The sequence below is a fragment of the Physella acuta genome, unplaced genomic scaffold (assembly GCF_028476545.2).
Source record: "Physella acuta isolate Inbredline_101_S28 unplaced genomic scaffold, ASM2847654v3 ptg000435l, whole genome shotgun sequence".
Taxonomy (NCBI): Eukaryota; Metazoa; Mollusca; class Gastropoda; family Physidae; genus Physella; species Physella acuta.
In genome coordinates this window covers 255,977-278,084 of record NW_026731954.1, presented here as the reverse complement: position 1 = coordinate 278,084, position 22,108 = coordinate 255,977, and the positions used below count along the sequence as shown (strand labels likewise).

At 30.4% G+C, this 22,108-nt stretch overlaps 1 protein-coding gene across 1 annotated transcript in view; it reads left to right on the top strand.

Moving 5' to 3' along the window:
- LOC131942950 (cubilin) overlaps nt 1-19,652 on the top strand; it is a 70,604-nt gene extending 50,952 nt beyond the window's left edge. Inside the window, exons 12-37 of the mRNA XM_059302920.1 lie at nt 1,333-1,459; nt 1,655-1,878; nt 2,478-2,732; nt 3,043-3,174; nt 5,381-5,517; nt 5,664-5,990; nt 6,218-6,299; nt 8,182-8,337; nt 9,177-9,445; nt 9,784-10,048; nt 11,114-11,226; nt 11,429-11,552; nt 11,717-11,857; nt 12,160-12,357; nt 12,599-12,847; nt 13,914-14,133; nt 14,653-14,825; nt 15,608-15,769; nt 15,982-16,104; nt 16,209-16,433; nt 16,649-16,778; nt 17,032-17,234; nt 17,502-17,633; nt 17,788-17,914; nt 18,156-18,374; nt 19,452-19,652. Of these exons, the coding sequence (XP_059158903.1) occupies nt 1,333-1,459; nt 1,655-1,878; nt 2,478-2,732; nt 3,043-3,174; nt 5,381-5,517; nt 5,664-5,990; nt 6,218-6,299; nt 8,182-8,337; nt 9,177-9,445; nt 9,784-10,048; nt 11,114-11,226; nt 11,429-11,552; nt 11,717-11,857; nt 12,160-12,357; nt 12,599-12,847; nt 13,914-14,133; nt 14,653-14,825; nt 15,608-15,769; nt 15,982-16,104; nt 16,209-16,433; nt 16,649-16,778; nt 17,032-17,234; nt 17,502-17,633; nt 17,788-17,914; nt 18,156-18,366 (4,505 nt within the window). The 3' untranslated portion in view covers nt 18,367-18,374; nt 19,452-19,652. The remainder of the gene's footprint in view (nt 1-1,332; nt 1,460-1,654; nt 1,879-2,477; nt 2,733-3,042; nt 3,175-5,380; nt 5,518-5,663; nt 5,991-6,217; nt 6,300-8,181; nt 8,338-9,176; nt 9,446-9,783; nt 10,049-11,113; nt 11,227-11,428; nt 11,553-11,716; nt 11,858-12,159; nt 12,358-12,598; nt 12,848-13,913; nt 14,134-14,652; nt 14,826-15,607; nt 15,770-15,981; nt 16,105-16,208; nt 16,434-16,648; nt 16,779-17,031; nt 17,235-17,501; nt 17,634-17,787; nt 17,915-18,155; nt 18,375-19,451) is intronic.
- Nucleotides 19,653-22,108: the final 2,456 nt, after the last annotated feature.

Genomic DNA, 22,108 nt, shown 5'->3' with positions numbered 1-22,108 from the left:
CATTTCGTTTTCCTAGTCTTTATCCCTATCTCTATCTCTATTCATTCCTATATTTATTCTTATACTTATCCTTATTATTACCTACCTGTAACGATTAAATTTCTATCCCTATCTTAAACCTATCCGTTTCCAAATCGCTATATAGATTCATTTCCGATCTATTTTCCTATTCGTATCAATTTCCGCTATCGCTATATTTTTCTTTCAATGTAGCAATACATATCCTTATCTTAAGCCTTTAAATTTCCCAGTCCCTTTTCTTATCCTATTTCAATTTCCCTATCGCTATAACTATACATTTCCTATCTATTATCCTTTTTCTTTTTAATTTTTCATATCTCTATCCCTATCACTTACTTATTATTGTATCAATACATAATCATCCTTATCTATATGTTAAGCCTACACATGTAACGTATCGTTACACTAAGCCAATTATCTTATCTTATGCCTTTTAAAAAAAAAAATCGTTTCATGATTACCCAAAATAAGGATGAAATAAATAATAATTAATAAACAACGCAGCTTTGTTCAACTTTAAAATAAAAAAAAATAAAAACCGTTTTAATAACAAGCTTCTATGTAATAATGCACTAAAAAGTAGAAAGTAAATGATTTTCGTTAAACATTTAACATACTACTAATAAGTAGCTATAAACAAAAGCATGTGTCTTTTTATTATTATTTTTTTTAAAGATCAGCGAATTATTATATGTTTAAGAAAAATCATTTATTTTCTACTTTCTAGTGAATTATTACATAAAAGCTTGGTATTAAAAAATTTATTTATTTTTTACAAAAAAAACCCCCAGTAGGCCAATTTAATTTTTTTTTCAATAGAGTTGCATGACTAAAAATCATTGTGCACCAAATAAACATGATAACGCGCGCGTGGAATTGTTGGATAATAAAAAATGTCATATGGATTTTATGTACTTTATTTACACATAATTATTGTGAGATATATGCCTACCACACAAGTGACTTATACTTAATCAACAAACCATCAGAAGACTAAATTAGCTTTATTTCATATTAACTAGCATTTAGAACAAAATCATTAGACAAAAATGCATTGCAAATTCTTACTAGTCTACGTCTTTCTTTGTTCCCAGTAAAGAAGAAAAACGACTTTAGACGGTCAATGGAATTGTTGACTAGAAGGATGTAGGCCTACATACTCTACTTACGAACAAAAATAAATTCGCTGCGGTTCTCTACATACAAATTATCGAAAACAACAGAACAACTATGAAGTACACAAATGAATCATTAGCCTGCTCAAAACAATTTAATAACACATGCTTGTAATGTATTTACTTATTAATGCAGATTGTGACAGTAACTTCACTGCTGTGTCTGGAAGTATTTCTACAATTGGCTTTCCAAATTATGTATATAAGAATGCTTCATGTAAATGGAGAATACAAGGAAGTCCAGGTCAAGTTGTTACACTTAGGTAACCACAAACCTATTTGTTTCACATAAAATATCATCATACACAAAACAAATATTATCTCAAATTGAGAACATTTTAGAAATAATATATAAATGTTGAAACATACCTATTATATAATCCTAAAATATATTTCCATATTTCAATATTGCAATTTCTATACACACTTTATTGTCGGATTTCTTTTTAATCTCATAGTATCAAGAATCAAGATTTTCAGCTGTATGAAGACGGAACTTGCTACTATGATTCGTTAAACATCTACAGCGTTATTAATGCAACAAGCACACAAATAGGCAAATACTGTGGAAGAAGAATACCACTTTTGATTAGGACCAGTGGTAACATAATGGAGATTCAGCTCAAAACAAATCCGTACTGGACCTCAAATGTAGGATTTTCGGGTGTTTTCTACACACACAGTATGTATCTGCTCTTAAATTGCATCATTTTATTTTGTTTTCTGTAATGTGGCTTGAATTAAGTAACATGTTTTTTTAGGATAAAATATATTAATACAAGGTTTTGTAGAAAAATAAACGTATCCATTATATTTGTACACACTGTGTGTACATGCTCTTAATATTTTATAGCTAAAATTATTGCTTTATATAATTTGAACTAAAGTAAGATAACATTTTTTATCTCCGGATACAATAAATTTAAACAAACGTTTAGAGTCAAAATCTTAGAAATTTAAATACAGATATTTAACTATTGTAAATTACACAAAATACTTTTTTTTTCGCTACTTAATAATATTGTTCTGAACCATGTAGGCTATAAAAAACCATGTTGGCTATAATTTAAATTAGAACCATACTTATAGTGAATTACTAATGTTTTCTTATTACAGTAAATGTTAGATTAAAAAAAAAAAAAAAACAACTAGAATACTCTGTTATACATCATGTTATTTCTTTTTCCCTTGTTTAAAGATTTAATACAACTGCTGTAACAATTTTTACATTTTCTTTTTAAAATTTGTTTCATAGATGTTGAAGTGTTTTTATAATTTTAGCATGCAAAGAGTTCACTTATGGACCAACCTGTCAATTCAGTTGTGGATGTGATCTATCTAAAACACGATTCTGCGACAACACCAATGGTGTTTGTGTGTGCAAGCCTGGTTGGACAGGTGACACCTGCTCTGAAGATGTTAATGAGTGCAACTACAACACCTGTCCAACAAATGAAGTTTGCAAGAACACACCAGGGAATTATTCATGTGAATGTCAGCTTGGATTTAGTAGGACAGCAACTGGACAGTGTCAAGGTAAGTGAATGTTTCACTGATGTTATTTTACATTATATTAAAAAATTGCAGGTTAATGTATCTGATTTCAGAGTTGCAAAATTACTTTAAATATTAATGCATAAATTAAAGTGTAGCAAAGACTATTCTTTGTTATATGGTAGTTTATCTCAAAAGTATTGTATGCATTTATAACAGTTTGATATTAAATTTTAATATGATTTTAATTACTTCACTTCGGAAACAAAAAATCACACCTTGTCGGCATATATATATATATATATATATATATATATATATATATATATATATATATATATATATATATTAGGCAACAGCTTGAACTGTGTGACAGCAAAAAATAAAACATGCTCCCATTTCTGCTATCGAGACACTTCTGGAGTTTTAATATGTACCTGCCCTGCAAACATGGAAATAGGAGCAGTAGAGAACCAATGTGCTGGTGAGTGGGCCATTTGTTCATTACCTATTGAATTTCTAGAAGATTATATTAGATTGTGTAGAAATTATTTTTTGCTTACCAAATAAAAAAAAATATATATATAATATGGTGAACGCCGTTGAAACAACCACATTTTATTTATTGCAGCCTTTTCTATTATTTTGTACGAAACTAACATTTTATTTTATAAGTTCGAGTGCACCATTTTTAAAGCTGTTGAAGTGTCTACAAGTTAAGAGGTAAATGTATAGTTTGATTATGAGTAAGGTTATTGAAGATAAGATTAGAGTCAGATTAGTGTTCCCTGGTATATAATGTTTGTTTTTAAATAAGTAACGAAATGTATATTTGTTTAATGAAGCAAGAACCAATTATAATTTAGAAGTTTTATGCTAGAGAGTAACAATAATAAAGATATGAGTCAGAGTTAATCGGAGTATAGTAAAAAGGAGAAAATGAGAAATGTCGGTAATTGTTTAGTTATTATATAGTTATTGCATTCCACATATTTATTGTCTAGCTATTGGTGGAGATTTGTAACGTTGCCACTAAGATAGTATTTAGTTCTTGTCCAATAAAAATGTATTAAAGGAAGATGGCCAAGTAAAAACATTTGCACAAAAGTCCAAAAAAGCGAATAATTATCAATGAAACTAATATGTTTAATGTTTATCATTGAAGTTAAGCTGTTAAAAATCATCAGTAGATTTCTTAATATTATTAAGAGTTTATAATATTAGTAATTATTATTATTCACGTTTTGCAAAATATGTATTTTAATTTTTTTAGACATAGAAATTGTCATCTGAATGAGGTGCTGAAACATGTTTTGTATGAACTATAATTGACCATTTTTTCAGCATTAGATTCAAAGAATAGACTCCTTCATTCCCATTAGGATATGCACTCCAAATATCAATTTAGCGAGGATCTCAAGCAGATGGCAGCATGCTTGTGGATTTTTTTTTCTTAGACCAGAATGTGCATCTTGCATGCCATTTTGATAATTACAGTGCAATATTGTTTTTGAATAATGTGTGAGTCTCTTATAAATGGGATTGTTAAATGTGAATTTGTTTCAGTATGATTAAAAAATAGAGAATAGTTATCTTAGATTTACAGTTTCAAAACCAAATCAGCACTTTTGACTATGAATAAAGTGCAATATTGAATACGTAAGAAAGCAAGAAGATCGAAGGCAATCACCTAAGCGATCATGCACATTTTATATGTTGGAAGCAGTAACACTTTGTTATATAACAGTTCTGTTGTTTAATCGTACATTCATGGGAATTTTATACAATATTGGGGTTGGTGGCTTGAGAAAATGTTATGTAGTATCAAATGTGTTAGGATGGTGGTAATAAATGTTTTAATACTGTGTAATAAAATAAGTGCATGATCTGTAACATCTGTAAATGAGGGTCACGAACGAATTCAAAAACATAAATAAGCTTTTAAGTTTTGGTTTAATGGAATATATTTGTTTTCATTTGCAGTTCCATTAATTGTTCTACTTCAAGATATTCTAAAACGTTATGCACCATCTTTGCATTACGAAAATTATACAAATTACTTGACTTTTGTATTAAGATTATTATGTAACAAAAATGTGTAGGCCTACTGGGTAAGAGTAAGCGATTTATCTTCTTATTTATTACTACAAATATTTTCGTATAACAATAATATGCTACTCTTTGATTCAAAATGTTCCTGCTTACTCTCTAACTCATGGATAGTAGGTAAAAAACACACTCGAGGTACACTTGTATTTATCTGGATCTTCTTCCTCTTCTTCTTCGTTCTTAATTTTAGTGTTGGAAGGGATCTCTCCTCCAACACAATTAATTATACGTTTCAATTGGCTATGCGCCATTAGGCTACTCCGATTTCAGCATGCTTTTCTTTTTGTATTTGCTTCCATAGACTTTGTCCACCAAGAACAAACTACAAGGCAGTGTTATTTGATTTTGGAGTGCTTTCTCCTAGAAGAGTTGCTGTCCCCATAATAGCGTCACTTGTCCGAGTTTATCTGGATATATTCAAATATATTGAACTAGAATGTTTAACTTAAATTCACTAAATCAAAAATATGAGTTTAACTCAGAACTGGGATAAGATGATACAGTTTGGATGCTTGGGCTATATTCAGTTATAGATAACTTATTCATGTGAATCAATGTTAAAATCATAACACTTTTTTTAGTGACTCTGTATCCGTATGGTGCTGAGAAAGGCGACTCTGGACTTATCAAAACTAATGGGAACAGCCAGTATGTCAGCAAACCTATTGTGTTTGCTACTAAAGTGCCTGTTGGTGCTGGGACTGAAACTGAGGCATATGTAAGCCAGTCCTCAGTACTTCAATTATATTTGCTAATTGTTTAGAAATTAATATGCATGTTAAATCGAAAATTAATATTACATAAATAGTTTAGTTAGAAACTGCATTTGATAGTGTTGTAAAAATGAAAGAAACTTTCTTCCAGGTCTTTAGTGATGGAGTCATTCGGTTTGGAGGAAATACAATTAGTAGTAGCTACGACCTAGCAGTAAAAAATGGCTTTATAATAATAGCCCCATACTGGGCAACATTGGACCCAACAAAAGGAGAGGTTTTCTACCATCTGTATGAGAGCTGTGAACCAACAGTTTTCTCTGAAAGTGCCACAGTGACATCATCCCCTGCCAAAGCTAAAGTAATGGAAAGGGCAGCTCAAGATGTCAGAAACTCTAATCGCTTCTATGACTTTAAAGTTAAAACTGTGCTGGTTGCCACTTGGAAAAATGTTCAAATATTATCAAGTGTTATTAAGGTAAAATATACGTTACTAAATGCGATGTAGTGAAAGTCTAATATTCTTTTATTATAATCACTAAGGCTAACTATTAGCAGATTCGGTATAAATTATTAAATGTAGTAGTTTTAAGAGGGAAAATAAACGTTTGAAAGTTGTTTGATTTTTAATTGTGTAAAAAATAAAAAAATAGGATATCTAGTTTTTCTTTTGAAAACAACAATTACTATTAATTTTCTTTTCAGACCAACCCACCAACAGGCACTTTTCAAGCAATATACATCACTGGATACCGTAAAGAATCTATTGGTGATCAGGATTTCTCTGGTGAGAATCAAAAGTGATATTTCTTTTTACACACACACACACACACACATACACACACTCACGCACGTACACACAAGATGGTAATTGAATGCCAAATATAAAAACAAGTTCGATTTTATTGGCGGCACCGGCATTTCTGGTTGATTTTTAGAATAAAATCCTTTCATAAAAATAGTTTTAAATAGTATAATTAATAGGTCGCGACCGAAGAAACTAATATGCCAAAAGTCGAGATTGTGTTGACAATGTGTTTTCCCAAATTGAAATTATTTTATTGGTACAATTTTAGATCAATACAATTTAATCCATCACTGTTACATTTGCTTTACATACTGGCATAGCTGTTTAAAGTGTATGGAGAAAATTAACATCATAACTAAATATTACAATTTAAAGGGGTCATTTATCGCTCTTTTGGAAGGTAAAGCTGACGACACAGTTAACAATCTGCGAAAAAAGCTGACTTGTATAAATAATTGTTTGTTGTATTAATCAATTTAACGATATATATATATATATATATATATATATATATATATATATATATATATATATATATATATATCCTAATATATAAAAGACCAGGTGCTCACTTCTCTCTCTCTCTCTCTCTCTCTCTGTTCGAAAAATATTTTCCGAGGTTATGAAATCAGGATTTTCAACGATATATTTAGAACTTTATGATAAGAACTTTGTTGAAAATAATATGTCCAATATATTAAATGCATAAAGTAAATTTTTATTTAAAGAATAAAAACAAAAATAAAGGCATATTCAAATTTAGAAACAAATTTTAATTTTACAACCAGATAAATTGTTTGTTGTTTTGATAAGAACGCTAAAAATAATTATGTCGGAGTTTAGAATATAAAGAAATCAACAATTTAATTGAATTTAACTTTGATTTTGATGTTTATATCTACTTATCCAGACAAACGCTATGAACGTTTTACTTCTTTCTTCTTCTTCTTCTTCGTTCTTAATTTATTTGTGTTGGGAGGGATCGAGCCTTATCTGCCAGAGGGTTTGAACTCGAGACTTTTTTCGAATTTATCAACCATTAGCTTTGCCGACTCGACCATGCTTCCATCACAATTGAGGATTACGTGTCAACTGGTTATGCGCCATTGAGGCCATTGACTCCGATTTCAGCCTGCTTTTCTTTTTGGATTTGCTTCCATAGCCTTTGTCCAATCAAGAACAAACTACAAGGCAGCAGCTGTTTTGATTTTGGAGTTGTCTCACCTAGAAGAGTGGCTGTCCCCAGCTAACGAGCCTCATCTGCCCGAGGGTTCGAACTCGAAACTTTTCGGTTTAGCAACCATGAGCTTTACCGACTCGACCAAAACTAATACAAATTTATAAAAAAAAACCCACATCAATACAACTAAACAGCCGGATTTTTACGAAATCATTTAAGTCTCTTAATTACTGTGCGAATATAATTTGATTTTTATTTTTTAAATAGGTAGGCTATTGGTAGCCTGTTATATTAAATGTGTCTGATTTTTAGCTATACAGTTTCTTTGCTTTGTCACTAATATCGTTCAACGTGTAGTAAACTACAATTCGTTTTGACCAATAACTATTTTATAAATTATTTTTCTATCAAACAAATATAACATTAAATTTTATAGGGCTACAATTCACGTGTAACGGGTACCGATGGCTAGTATATATATATATATATATATATATATATATATATATATATATATATATATATATATATATATATATATATATATATATATATTTATTTATTTATTTATTTATTTATTTATTTATTTATTTATTTATTTATTTATTTATCGATGTGTGTATGTATGTGTGTCTTTATGAAATGGTTTCATACAATAGTAATATTTAACATTTTTTTCAGACGAAGAAACAGCCTATGTATATTTCTTATACCCAAAAGGAGGAATGAACATAATTGCCCTGAAAAACAGTGACACAACTATTGGTATCTCTGCTGGTCCATACGCTAATAAAATACAAGTCAACCAGACCACATTTGACTGGGTAAAAAACAAAAGTATGTGCTATCACCCTGACATAAGCTCTAACAAATATGTATTAAATTATTCTTAAAATATTGTTGATAACATTGTTCTTGTATGTCTATATTTATCTTTTCCTAGATCTAGTTGTAGTTCTACGCTTACGCTCAAACCTACACTGCTATATATATATATATATATATATATATATATATATATATATATATATATATATATATATATATATATATATATATCTGTATATCAGTCTGGGTATTTATCTATATCTTTTCCCGAAAGGATCACCTTCTCGGCTGTGTGGTTTACAACTCCAATTTATATGGAATCGTTCTTAATTTAAAAAAAAACAAACAGCGAAAGCCTATTGCTTGATTTAAGTTGGTAGTATCTCACCGTCACACATCAGCCAATAATCCCCCCCCCCCCCCGATCGAAATGTAATTCAGATACAAATTATATACTTTAACCAGTGTCCGTCCACCCCCTCCCCTAAGAACTTTAAGTCCTCCACAATTAAATATTTACCCAAACCTCCGATAGAAATATCTGAAAGATACACTAGATAAAACGTAATTGTATTTGTAAAATTACTTATGGTAAAAAGTACAGTAAACGGATAATTTATTTAACAGCATTGTAAAAGACTTATAACTATATTTAGCTAATTTAAATAATTATAGAGTCCGTGCATCGCGGAATTAACTTTCCGCTTTTGTGCTTGAAACAGAAATACTTTGTATCTTGATGGTAACACAGACTATCATATTATTATAATTTTCAAATTAGTTACAAATATTTATGCAATTTTCCTTTTTTTTAAACTTTGTAAGAAATTCTTTTCAACTTTTTCAAGACTACAACGAAGTGCTCACTTACGAAATTGGGAAAATATCTGGACCTGAACAGAAATGTGAAAAACATGTGTGTAAGAATTCACAGCTTATTACAAACGCAGACTACAGAAACCAGATCAGTCAGCTCTATGCATGTCCCTGTACTCTTGGTTTACTAGGGTTACAGTGGAGCTTGTATGAAAAACGTGGAGCCCTGAAAGATATTTTCTGCTTTGTAATTAGTCCAGTGGCTAAAAGGAGGGTACTTCAGAATAACCCAAGAAATAAGGTAAAACAAGCACTATTAAAAAAATTAAGGTTAACTAAGGCTTAAATATTATCAAAATAAATAATTAAGCTGCATTCTATTATTGTTAAATTAATCTGTTTGTTAAATTTTGGTCACATAATAATAAGAAAATACTATCACTCAAATGAAATCGATAATTAAGAACTTAACATCTTGGATGTAGAGAAATAAGGTCGCTTAATTTTCCTACCAAGCAAACATAATCCGATCTTACAAAAGTATTATCTATAGAAAACCATTATCTGCTGAATTGAATATTAGATGTATAGGTAATGAAAACATTTACTTAGAATAATTTTTTTTTAACACATCTGTAGTTTTGCTGCTATAAATGGACTCAACCATCACTAACCAGTGATTGGATGAAGTGGGCTGAATCAAGACAACAGGCCTCATTCATTCACAACACACCTGATGCTGGTCATGTTCTTGTAGGTGATCCTTGGTGGTCACTGGCTGCTAATGAAAGTCTTGAGGCTCAGAGGTCTTGTTGTAAGGATGGGAACGTGGGTAAACTGTGTGACAGGTATAATCTCTTGTACCCAGACAACGAATGCTCCTATGATGTCACCTTTGTGCCAGGTACATTTTAAACATTTGTTTTACATTCTCAAATGATGGGTACAATTTTAATTTTTTTTTCTATAAAAAAACATCAAAAAATAATTTTAACATATAACTCGTTTCTATTTCACTTTCAAAACTAAGGGTGTATATTAAAATTAAATCACTCGATAGATTTCTAGGAATCACTAAATCGTAAAAACTAAAGCAAATTAAAAAAAAAACAACTTTATAGCAAAAGCTTTTAAATGCACTAACAATAAGAAAATGGGACGGAGTGGCCTAGCGGAAGAGAGCTGGACTGCTAACCCGTAAGTCTCGAGTTCGAAACCGGGTTCAAGTCAGTAGACCACCCAGCTCTAATGGGTATCTAACTCACGTTAGGGTAAGTAAAGGCGGCTGGGCATAGTGTTGACCACACTATCCCTTTATATGCCGAGGTCACATAAACAAGTGAACTCTACTTCACTTGCCCCATAAACCGTCTGGTTTGAAAGGGAACTTTACTTAACAATAAGAAAATAAAACTAATTTGCTGTCGTTAATAAAAAGCTTTTTTCCCTTAAATATGTAAAATATCTTATGAGCGACCAAAGCTTTTTATTAAAAAAGCTAATTATCTTTTTTTATTTGTTTTATGAGCTTTTATTTAGCTCGCTTGCTGTGTCGTTTGTCATAGGCTACTTCGTAATTGATTTAAACTGTCGAGCCGATTTGTACCAATTGTAACGGATCGATTTCAAAATACATGATCTTCTTTATATATATATAATGAACTACTATTTAAATAACTAAAAGTAAAAACGTGGGTAGCTTTTTAAATTCTTGTAAAGTATTCAATACATAATATATATTTCTACGCTTTTCATTTTAGTTATTTAAACAGTAGTTAATTATTATATATTAAATGAAAATAATTTGCTTTCTCCTTTTTATTGCATTATTACATACAAGTTTGTTATCAAACGTTTAATATTACCTTGTTTTTATATTTGTTCATTTCAATCAATTTACGCTAAATAAGTTACACATTTGTAAAGAATAGGCTCAGTTATAATTTTAAAATGCCTTTTCGTATATTAGCATGGCTGCTTGGTGATCCAACTATAGCAACATTGGACAATGTAACATACTTGTTTAATGGCAGAGGTGAATATATTATGATGGATGTACAGTCTGAGAACTTTAAACTACAGGTAGATTAGTCTCTGTAATAAAAATGTATGTTTTGAGTAGATTAAAGTTGGAAAATAAAGTTACCTTATTCCAAATCTTTAAGTTAATTTCCATAGACAATATAAAATAACAAATATTTTAAGATCCATCCAATTTCTTACTTTTTCTTTTGTAATTAATCTTCTACTCTCTAATAACATTTAAATTAATACCGTATTTCAGGCTAGAACAGATAGAGCAGAAACTAGCAACGGAACTTTAACAAACGCGACTGTCTTCTCGGCATTTGCAGCTAAGGAAAAGGAAATTTCTCATTTCCAAGTGGAACTTGCAACTAGTAAAAAAAGTATGGGAAAATCTTTTAAGCAAAATCAATGTTTATAATAATTGTTTATATTACCCGCCTATACAAATTTCTTTTGGATTTTGCAAAAACCTTTTACTTCAATGTAACTTAGGAATAATTAAAATTTAAAAATTATTAAGTTTTTAAAACTATTTTATTTCTAGCAATGTTCCTGTACGTTGGTGGCAAGAACATCACAGAAAACTTTTATTCTTCGGTAGACTACAGGCAGTCTCTAGAAACTATTGAAGTTTTCAGGGATGATAGTGGAAATAAAACTAAAGTCACCGTTGTATTTCCATGTGGTATGTTGCTACCTAATGCATTTTGAATAATACGAGTTGAGTATTATGTAGTAATACTTTTTAAATAAATCAACTCATTATAAAATCTAGTAAACTAATCTTATTAATTGTTTTTGCTGTACAAGGAATTTAAATAATTCAGAAACACAATTCTAAAAATTAATAGTAACAATTTTACAATTTTAGATTTTAAAATTGCTTTGGTTTTACTAAATATACCTTAAAATAAAAGTAGATTATATATTTGCACAAAATATTGTTTGATACTTACCAGAAAATGTTTTATTTTTCAAATTTTAAAGGAGTTTCGTTCGCAATCCGCATTGGGTATAAAAGTCTTGAGCTCGAAATGCAAGTACAAAAAACACTTCAGGGAAAAACAAAAGGCTTACTTGGCAACTTCAATGGAAACACAAAAGACGAATTCACTTTACCAAATGGAACAGTTTTAAGATCCAATCTCACTGAAAGGGAGATTTTCTACAACTTTGCTAATAAATGTAAACTTAATTAACTAGCTAACATTTTGTTTTTCAAGATTTTTTGTGTCATCAATTATTCATTCATTATAGATATTTAAAATTAAAATATAAAAATTTATTTGGCATTTTTAAGTTAAAGAAATACTATCATATATTTTTTTATAGATCTAGCTCACTCTAATGACCATTATCTATACTACTAGATCTACTACCAGATTTAGTATTAGCGTTATTTTTTTTCTTTCAAATATTTGATCAGATCAAGTAACTCAAGCTAACTCAGTGTTCACCTACAGAGATGGGAAAACTGCCATAGATTACCAGTTTCCTGACTTTGTGCCATTTTTCAATGACTCGGCAACTGCCAGCCAGTTGCAAAAAGCAAGAGAAGTTTGTAAAAATGGGTCAGATTCCTGTGTTTTTGACTTTTTGGCAACAAATGATGTGAACTTTGCGATCAATACCAACAACACAATTGCACAGTCTGTGGCTGTAAAGAATACTCTAGGTAAAATTGTTCAGCAAAAATTAAAAAATAATTAAACAGTAATAGAAATCTAGATCTAGATCTACTTTATTTCATACTCAATAATTAAAAGTTTATAGGCCTACCTTTTGAGTTTTGAATGACATAGGCTACTACTACTACTACTACTACTACTACTAGATAGTACTACTTCTAGAATTTAGACATAGGTCTACACAGTCTACATTCTACAAACTAGATCTAGAGATCTAGATCTAGATCTAGCGATCTAAATCTAGAGATCTAGCGAGTAGAAAGTAAGTATAGTATCGAAAGTATTTGTGGCTCATCTAGATTCTAGACCAGATGTGCTAGGGTCTAGAATTTAATTTAAATATATCTAGATCTACTATCTAGATCTAGATCTAGAAATCTAAACCCATTATAGTGATTATTATAGGCCCCTAAAAAATGGATTAAATAAGACATAGGGGAGGAAAATGTTTTATGAATAACAGTAGTTTATCAACAGTTATTCACCATTTCTGGCGTTCCTAATTGAGATAATAAACAAATAGGATAACATAAACTGACAAAAGATAACTGTTAAATGCTACTAGTATACTTTAGTGTGCTTTACTATACTTAGTATTAACCAGTGTGTCTTCCAGACTTTTTTCTCTGGGGGTGGGGGGGGTGGGAGGGCACTTGATATTTTCAGGGGGGGGGGGGTGCGGTCAAAGTTTTCCGTGGGGGCTGACACTGGTAAAAGTATATGTTTTATATATAAATTCAATTTTGTTCGGAAGAAACAATGAATGCTTGAGAAACCTTTTCCTATAGTGTCCTTTTTAGTCCAATAAATTAATGAAACAGTTTTAGTAGGCCTAGATGACCACTAAATAATTTTTAAAATATATACTTAATTTAACAAAACTCTATTTAAGTTAAAATATAATATTACACCTAAATCACCATTCATGCATTTTAATATTTTGTTTTACTATGTTTAAATTTTAAACAAAGATCTAGTAGACTAAAATTTTATTCAGTAGTCAGACATTGAATGTTTGAACAACAAATTGAAAGTTAAATCATTATTTTGCAGCTAATTCCTACCCAGTGTTGAGTGTTGTGAGCAACCCAAATTATGTGAATGGACGTTGGTTAGTTCAGGAAGGTGTTGCCAATACACTGAGTTTTAAAGCTGTTGACAATGACACAGATGTGTTAACTTACATCTTGGTAGAAGGCTCTTCAGCTGTATCTCTCACCCAGAATGGATTGTTGACCTACACACCAACAGTGAACACACCAGTCAATGTGGCGTGAGTTGTTTGCTTCATTTTCATCACTAACAATCTTAGTTCTTATCCATTAAAATTACCTATATGTTTTTGCCTTAAAGTAGGATGAGAAAAAAAACTCAAATTGGTACATTTCTAAAAGATTTTAGTTATCAGGGACAATCTTTGTGCTATAACTGTTGTTTGCTTCTGCTTCATCACTACCTTTGCATTATAACTTTTTAATTATCATATAAAATAAGAAAACATTAATTTTCTGCCTTGTATGATGCGTGATATTCTATTTAGAACAATTCCAGTATTTATAAAATTACTAATAATATAAAAAGTATTTTTCTGAGGTCCTTGTTTGAGAAGTTACATTTAATTTCAAGATTGATTTGTGTCATGAAAACACATGCTTTTAATGTAACTACTTTGTTTTTACACAACTAAAAATAAAACTCTAAGAAAAAATAATAATAAAGAAACCCAACTATTGAATACACACAAATATTTTGAGCACTCTTTTGTTCATTGATTGATATGTTTTGTTTTCAGTCTTCGAGTGAAAGACTCCAAAGATGGCTTTTCACCGGTTATGAACCTTCCAATAACAATTTGTCCAAGATGTAGTGGACATGGTCAGTGTAACAAGAACATAACAAGAGAGACAGAGTATTTTGGAGGCCTTGTCAGAGTTTTAAAATGTAGCTGCTTGCCTGGATATACTGGTAAGAATTTAAACAGCAGACACTTATTCTCCACTGAGTTGTATGACTTGTTTAATAAAATGAAATTTTCCAATAACTTTTGTAGAAAAACTTAAATTGAAATCTGTTCTTAATTATGAGATAACATAATTTTAAAAATTTGCTCATACTCTCTATTTTAAACAACACTTCATGTGTTAAAAGAAATGTAGTAAAGAAAACAAGTGTTTAAATGCTGATATTGGTAAACTCTGATTTAGCTTTGTTTTTTTAAATTAGCAATGGAATTAATGTATCTTCTTTAAACGCAAATGATTCATGTATTCTGTAAAACTTTGTTTCAAACTGCCATTTCATTTATCTGTTTGGAGTGTGTAAAATTTAGAAATCATATTTTACTTCAAGAACCAGTTTGTTTCAAAATTCACTTTAGGTTTTTGTAGGTGATTTGTAGTATTGTATTGGGTAGATTTAAGTTCAGATGTATAAATTAGTATGGGTTTTTGTATTTTAGTTTGATATATCAATTAGGTTTAAGCACAACTTTTACATTTGAAAGGGATTTGTTAGGTTTGTTTAAAGATTAATTTTAGACTGCTAGTGTTGTAGTCATTATAGTTCTGACTGTTTATTTAAATGTTACTTTAAAAAAATATAATTTGGATGTTTAAACTAATATATGGCAACTAATAGTGAAAAACTATAGTTGAAATATAGAATGAAATTTTTTAGTGCAAATTAAAACTCATTTAATGTTTGACCAGTCAATTGACATTTTTCAAAACTGTTTTTTTTTCTTACAGGAGCAAATTGTGAGTCAGAACTTGATGCCTGTAAAGACAACCCATGTTTCAAAGGCCAGACTTGCACTGACTTGACAGCAGCTCAACAAGGAAACAGAGAGATAGGATATGTATGTGGGCCTTGTCCATCTGGGTACACAAACTACAGTGGCAGATGCATTGGTAAACAAAATTAAAGAAAATTACAATTTAAATATTTCTAAAACAACACATGTTACTTAAGTGTTAGTGTTGTTATGGTTGTTAATGTCTCAAATATAAGAACATCTCATCTTGATTGTTAGTACACGTAATTTAAATTATTTAAATCTTTTAATTTTGGCAGTTAAATACATTTTAGAAAAATTGTGAAATAAAGTCCCACTTTTTTTCAGATGTCGATGAATGCACTAGCGCAGGCAGGTGTGAACACTACTGTAACAACACAGATGGTGGCTATGAATGTAGTTGTAGAGAAGGTTTTGTTCTCAACAGGACTGATTCAAAGTCATGTTTAGGTAATTGACAAAAGTAATTTTAAAATTTCAAGTCTTTGTTTTGTATTTAAAGCATTACATAAAGAAAGTTCTGTTGGGTTTATACCTGTTCTATGTATCCCCAGCCAAGAACTGCTCCAACAGATGTGTGACACAAAACACTTTGTACTGTGATGAGGGTGTGAGTCAGTGTGTATGTAAGGATGGCATCAAGACACCTGACTGTTCTGTCAATGTTGACAAGTGTCTGTCCAAGCCTTGCCCAGCTAACCTGATGTGTGTCAGTACACAGACCAGTTATGAATGTCTTTGTCTAAATGGACAACACCCAATCAATGGTATTTGTGCTGGTAAGTCAAATAGAGTGTAAATTTTTAAATAGTTACTGTTCCGTTTATCAAATTGTTGTTGTGAAGAATTCTACAGAAACAAAAGAATCAAACAGAAGCTGGATAATATACCTTTCTCAGTATTTTTGACTTATATGAGTATTATTGCTAGTAAGATACCTACACTAACCATTATAAACAATTCTTTAAACTAAACACTACTATTTTGAATACAGATTGTAACAGACAATTAACTGAAGTCAGTGGTAAATTCATGAGCTCCAACTACCCAATCAACTATCCCAGTAACCAGTTCTGCACATGGACTATCATTTCTAATGATTCAAAGGCATTCATTGTACTGAAGTTAGTAAAAATAATGAGCACAAATTAAATTGTTATTTATTGAAGATTATTTTTAAAAGGCATAAGAATGTATGCAGAATCAATTATTAAGAGTTTTCACAATATGATATGTCTAGTAAAAGTTAATTTTTGTCTAGAATTATGTTTTGTGTTAATAAAATAAAAATAGCCTTCATCGAGTAATGAACATTTTATTTAATGTGAATTAGTTTTTAGTTTACCTTTCATTTATGTTGAAAATTGTGTCTCTCAGCATTACTGAGTTTGTGGTAGAAGGCTGCCCGTATGACTACCTGGAGGTGTATGATGGCAGGGATACAAATGCTGACCTGATTGGACAGTACTGTACTGATGCACCAGGGCTGGTCACTTCTTCAGGAAATTCTTTGACCGTCACATTCACATCTGATGGTTCTGAGAATTTTAAAGGCTTTATTGCATCATATGCTATTGAAAGTAAGATTTCCTCATACTTTGTTATTTTAAATTTATTTTTCTTTTCTAGCTTGCTAAACTTAAATAAATGTTTACTAAAAATAATTTTTTGGTTAAATAGAAATAATTATATTTTAATAAAAGTTTTTAAAAAGATTAACAAATAAAGTTTAAAATTATATTCTGATTGAATTATGTTTTAATTCTTTAGCTCATTCAGTTAAAATGATCACGCTAATGGCAAATTAACTATTTACAGTCATATTTGTGTGTGCTTATTTGTTCCAGGCCAATGTAAAACCCTACAGTGTTCACATAGTTGCCAGATAGTTTCAGTCAATCCACGATTTGAGAAATGTGTTTGTCCTGAATGGATGAGATTGGATACAGTTTCTGGCACAAAATGTCTTGAAATCAATGGTAATGTTTATGCTTGGTGAAGATTAATAAAAGTTAATTAGTATTGAAGTTAAGGGAAAAACTTGATTGTAGCTTTTAAGTTTGTAGCACTTAAGTGTTTAAAATTACATGTTTTAAGCAGTCTATTTATGTTTTGATTATGTCTTACCCTCAGCCTGTAACACAACAGTAACCAGCAGCTCAGGTCTTATTGTCAGCCCAGGATATCCACAGAAATATGGCGCCAATACTACCTGTTACTGGACAATACCTGCCAAGACCAACACATTCACCAAACTGAGGTAAAGTATTTATTGTATGCACAATAATTTAAATAATTTAGTCTTACACATATTTTCCTGACATCATAAAACTATTTCAGTTATTATACATTTTTAAAAAGAATATATGATTATAGTAAAAATTTAACTATAGATCTAGATCTAAGTATGTTCAACAATTCTGATGGTTAAAATAGTTTATCATTGATAATGTAATAGTATATTTGAAATTAGTTTACCAACTCTATTTGAACTGTTTCAGTTTCCTGGACATTGACATGGAGGGAGGCTCCACCTGTCCATATGACAGTGTTAAAGTCTATGATGGCACCAGTTCCAGCGCTCCATTGCTGAGTCTAGTGTGTGGGGGTGTCCTGCCTCAAGCTATAACTTCTACAGGGAAGGGAGTGTTCATTGTTTTCAAATCTGATGAGTCTATTGCTGGCAGAGGGTTTAAGCTGCAGTACGGATAGGGTAAGAGGTTTGTTTGGTTAATATAAAAATCTTTCAATATTGCTTTCAGAAACAGGTAAAGATTTATCTAAAAGTAGTTATCATTTTTACATGTAGGCGATTTTTAAATCATTGTTAGAAAACAAATGTGTAAAAATAGATATGGGAATTTTTTACAGCTATTTTAGGTAATAGTTATAGATAATTAATTATGTTTTCCATTTATAAAAACAGTTTAGACTTCACTCAAAAAAAATATTATAAAGGCAACTTTTGATTCTTTTTCAAACTTTGTATAGATAAAAAACATAGAATTACATGTTTTTCTTGATAATTTTTAGCTTTTGGAATTAAATTTAAATTAACTTTTGGAATTTTGTTTAAAGTGGCATTGCTATTAATAGTATGTATAAAAAGGCAGGGTAGGTCAACAGTTAGAAGAAATTTAATTTTGATCCCCTTTTGATACATGAAACTCTTTGATTTATGTTCTAAAATATGAAAAACATTAAGGTTTTCCTGCATATATCTTATTATCTTATTTAATATAAACCAGATAGATTAAGATTGTTGTATAAAGTGCTTACGTTTATTAATAGTCACATCCCATGATATTTAAATCAAAACCTATTAACTAGGTTTGTATGTTCGTGCCTTTCAAAATGGTGTGCAAATTAAGGCAAGTGACCTTAAATAGCAGGTTCTGATGCAATTTTTTTGGGGCGTTGCTTTTCCTTGACATGCTTATCCCGTATATCAAAATTTAAATGTAACTCAAAGCATAAAATATCCCTCACTACACTGCCTGCTCTAATTTAAAAAGTCTCGTATTGTTGAGGCACTCTTTTGTCGAGGTACCACTGTGTATATAAATAAATTAAATAATATACACAGACACACACACACACACACACATATATATATATATATATATATATATATATATATATATATATATATATATATATATATATATATATATATATATATATATATATATATATATATATATATATATATATATATATATATATATATATATATATATATATATATATATATATATATATATATATATATATATATAAATTGATTTCTTTATCAGATGGATGGGCAGAAAGAAGAGACAGTTTCTAATGCAGAATACTTACCATTCGTGTCTTTAAATCACTTTTACATATCATTTTTTATTCTTTATATATCTTGACAAATTTATCTCTAATACATACATATATATATATATATATATATATATATATATATATATATATATATATATATATATATGTGTATTCTTTAATAAAGCTTTACAACACAAAGATGATTGACGACTTCCTATTTCTTTGTATAATGTTTCAATTTCAGTATGTAAGGGTGCGTAACATTAAAAAAGTTACCAATTAAAATAACAATAACTGTTATAAAAATTTACATAGTTTTAAAAAATTTAAAAGCGATCAAACTGTAATAACACTACAAAATGGAAAAAAAATAACTGTCGTGAATGTATAACACTATTGACTACAGGTACATAAGAGAAGAACAAAACAATTTACACAACTTAGTAGCATAACTAAAAACCTTAATTCTTGCAGTATTCGCTGTGCATATATACCGTCACCCGCCAACAGATCGATCTTAGTTCACCAGTGTAGCATTTACTTCTGTTGTCAGGCTCAATTCAACCATCCCTCTTTTAAAAGGAAAGGTCTATTAACTTTGAATTTTAAGATCAGTCTAGAAACGTAGGGGAATATTTGCCTAAAGTGTGCCGTAGATAAATAATTTTTTCTTAACCATGACAATACTAGCAGGAAGGGAAACTGCAGGTTCCGTGCCTGTCAGTTTTTAAGAACATTTTCCGAAGGCATCTCGTACAGGTGAGTTTATTTATAGGTGGAATAGCCGGCCAGATCCAGCACTGGCTTTTGTGAAAAAACAATCTGTAAAGGACAGTGAAGCAGCGTATACCTGTCATTGCCAGATTTGGTATATGTATTAATTTTCTAATTAAAATTCTAGATGCAAATATGGACGTTTGAGAAATAACACATAACTCTAAAACATAACTTAAACTCTAAACTTAAGCCTAATTACAACCAACAAACAAACGTAATGTTTTTCTTTCAAACCTGACGGTCTGTGGGGCAAGTGAAGTAGAGTTCACTTGTTTCTGTGATCTCGGCATATGAAGAGATAGAGAGGTCAGTACTATGCCCAGCCGCCTTTACTTTCCCTAACGTGAGTTAGGTACCCATCAGAATTGGGTGATATATATATATATATATATATATATATATATATATATATTAATTATGAAACAGAAGAATTTATGTATCTTAATTCCCCTGTCTATTGGTACAGTTTGCGAGCGAAATTTCCAGGCGCCAAATAGCACCATCCGAGGCGCATGAGGACGCGCCTGATTCAATATAGTCAACGATTATTATTGCCCATAGAATTTTATTTTAAACGAACATAGGCTCCATTGTGATCACAGGGGAACCCGGGGAGATGCGGGTCACGCTATCCCCTGGGCACATAACATGAAATCTAAATATATGTATTTATATTTAACAAAGTTTAACCGACTTATTTAAGTATATGTTCATAATGTACATTTGTTCGTGCCAATCATTTTGAGTTATACTTAAGCTCTTGAAGTTGTGTGAGAATGTGTTTATTTTTCTGTGCATGTATTCAACTTCACCCCCCCCCCCCCATCCCCATATTGATTCATAGAGTTTTCAACACAATCTACCTAAAAATATGTGTATCTGTACAAGATGTATTTGGAAAACACACTGACAGACAAGGGACCTGCATTTTCCCTTCCTGCTAGTATTGAAATATCAAAGATGAGAAAAATCGTGTTCTACGGGGTACACTTTAGTTTAACAATTACTCTACGTTTCTAGAATTTTCTTTAAACCCATAAGTTAATAGGCCGCAAGTATAAAAAAAATGGTTAGCCGAATCGAACCTGACAAGTTAAGCAACTTGTGAATTAAAATCGATCTGTAGGTGGGTGACGGTCTATATCCAGTCCGAATGACACAACCTTCTGAATCTAATTGCCGTTTAAATGTAGAGGTAAGACGGACAACCTTTCTTCGCTTATTGTAGAGAGGTTGTCAGTTTTCAGGAGTTTAAGACGGCTTAAGGATTTTTTCTGAATATCCTCTATCCTTCGTCATGGAACCTTCTCTATTTTATACCCTTATGTTGCTTGTAATCTGTACAAATGTCACATTCTCAGACAGCTAGGTGGCGTCGTTCTCAAGCTGCTTTAATTTTGATTCAAATTCATTCGTTTCTCCAGCCTCTCATCTCGTTTCAAACAATGATCGCAAAAAAAAAAAAAAAATGAATACGCTTTCATGCAATCATAATCAGAAATTTAAATTTGAGTTGCATGCTTTGCTAAATCAAACTCACATCGAAAAATTAACCATAGGCAAACATGTAGGCTATTTACATTCTTATTTAAGTCTCTTGTGTCTATACAAACTTCCGAACATTAAATTTAAAAAATTAAATTAAATTCAAACACAAAAAAGGCAAATTACGATCTATATTGATATACGATTTGTTATTGCTAATAAGGTAACTTTTACCAACGCCTGACAAAATTAAATATGGAAAATAATTCTAAAACAATTGCTAACACAATCATTTAGAAAGAAAAAATTGCAAAAATCTATTATTTGATAAAAATTTCTAATTGCACATCATTTAATTATCTACTACAACCTGAAGAAG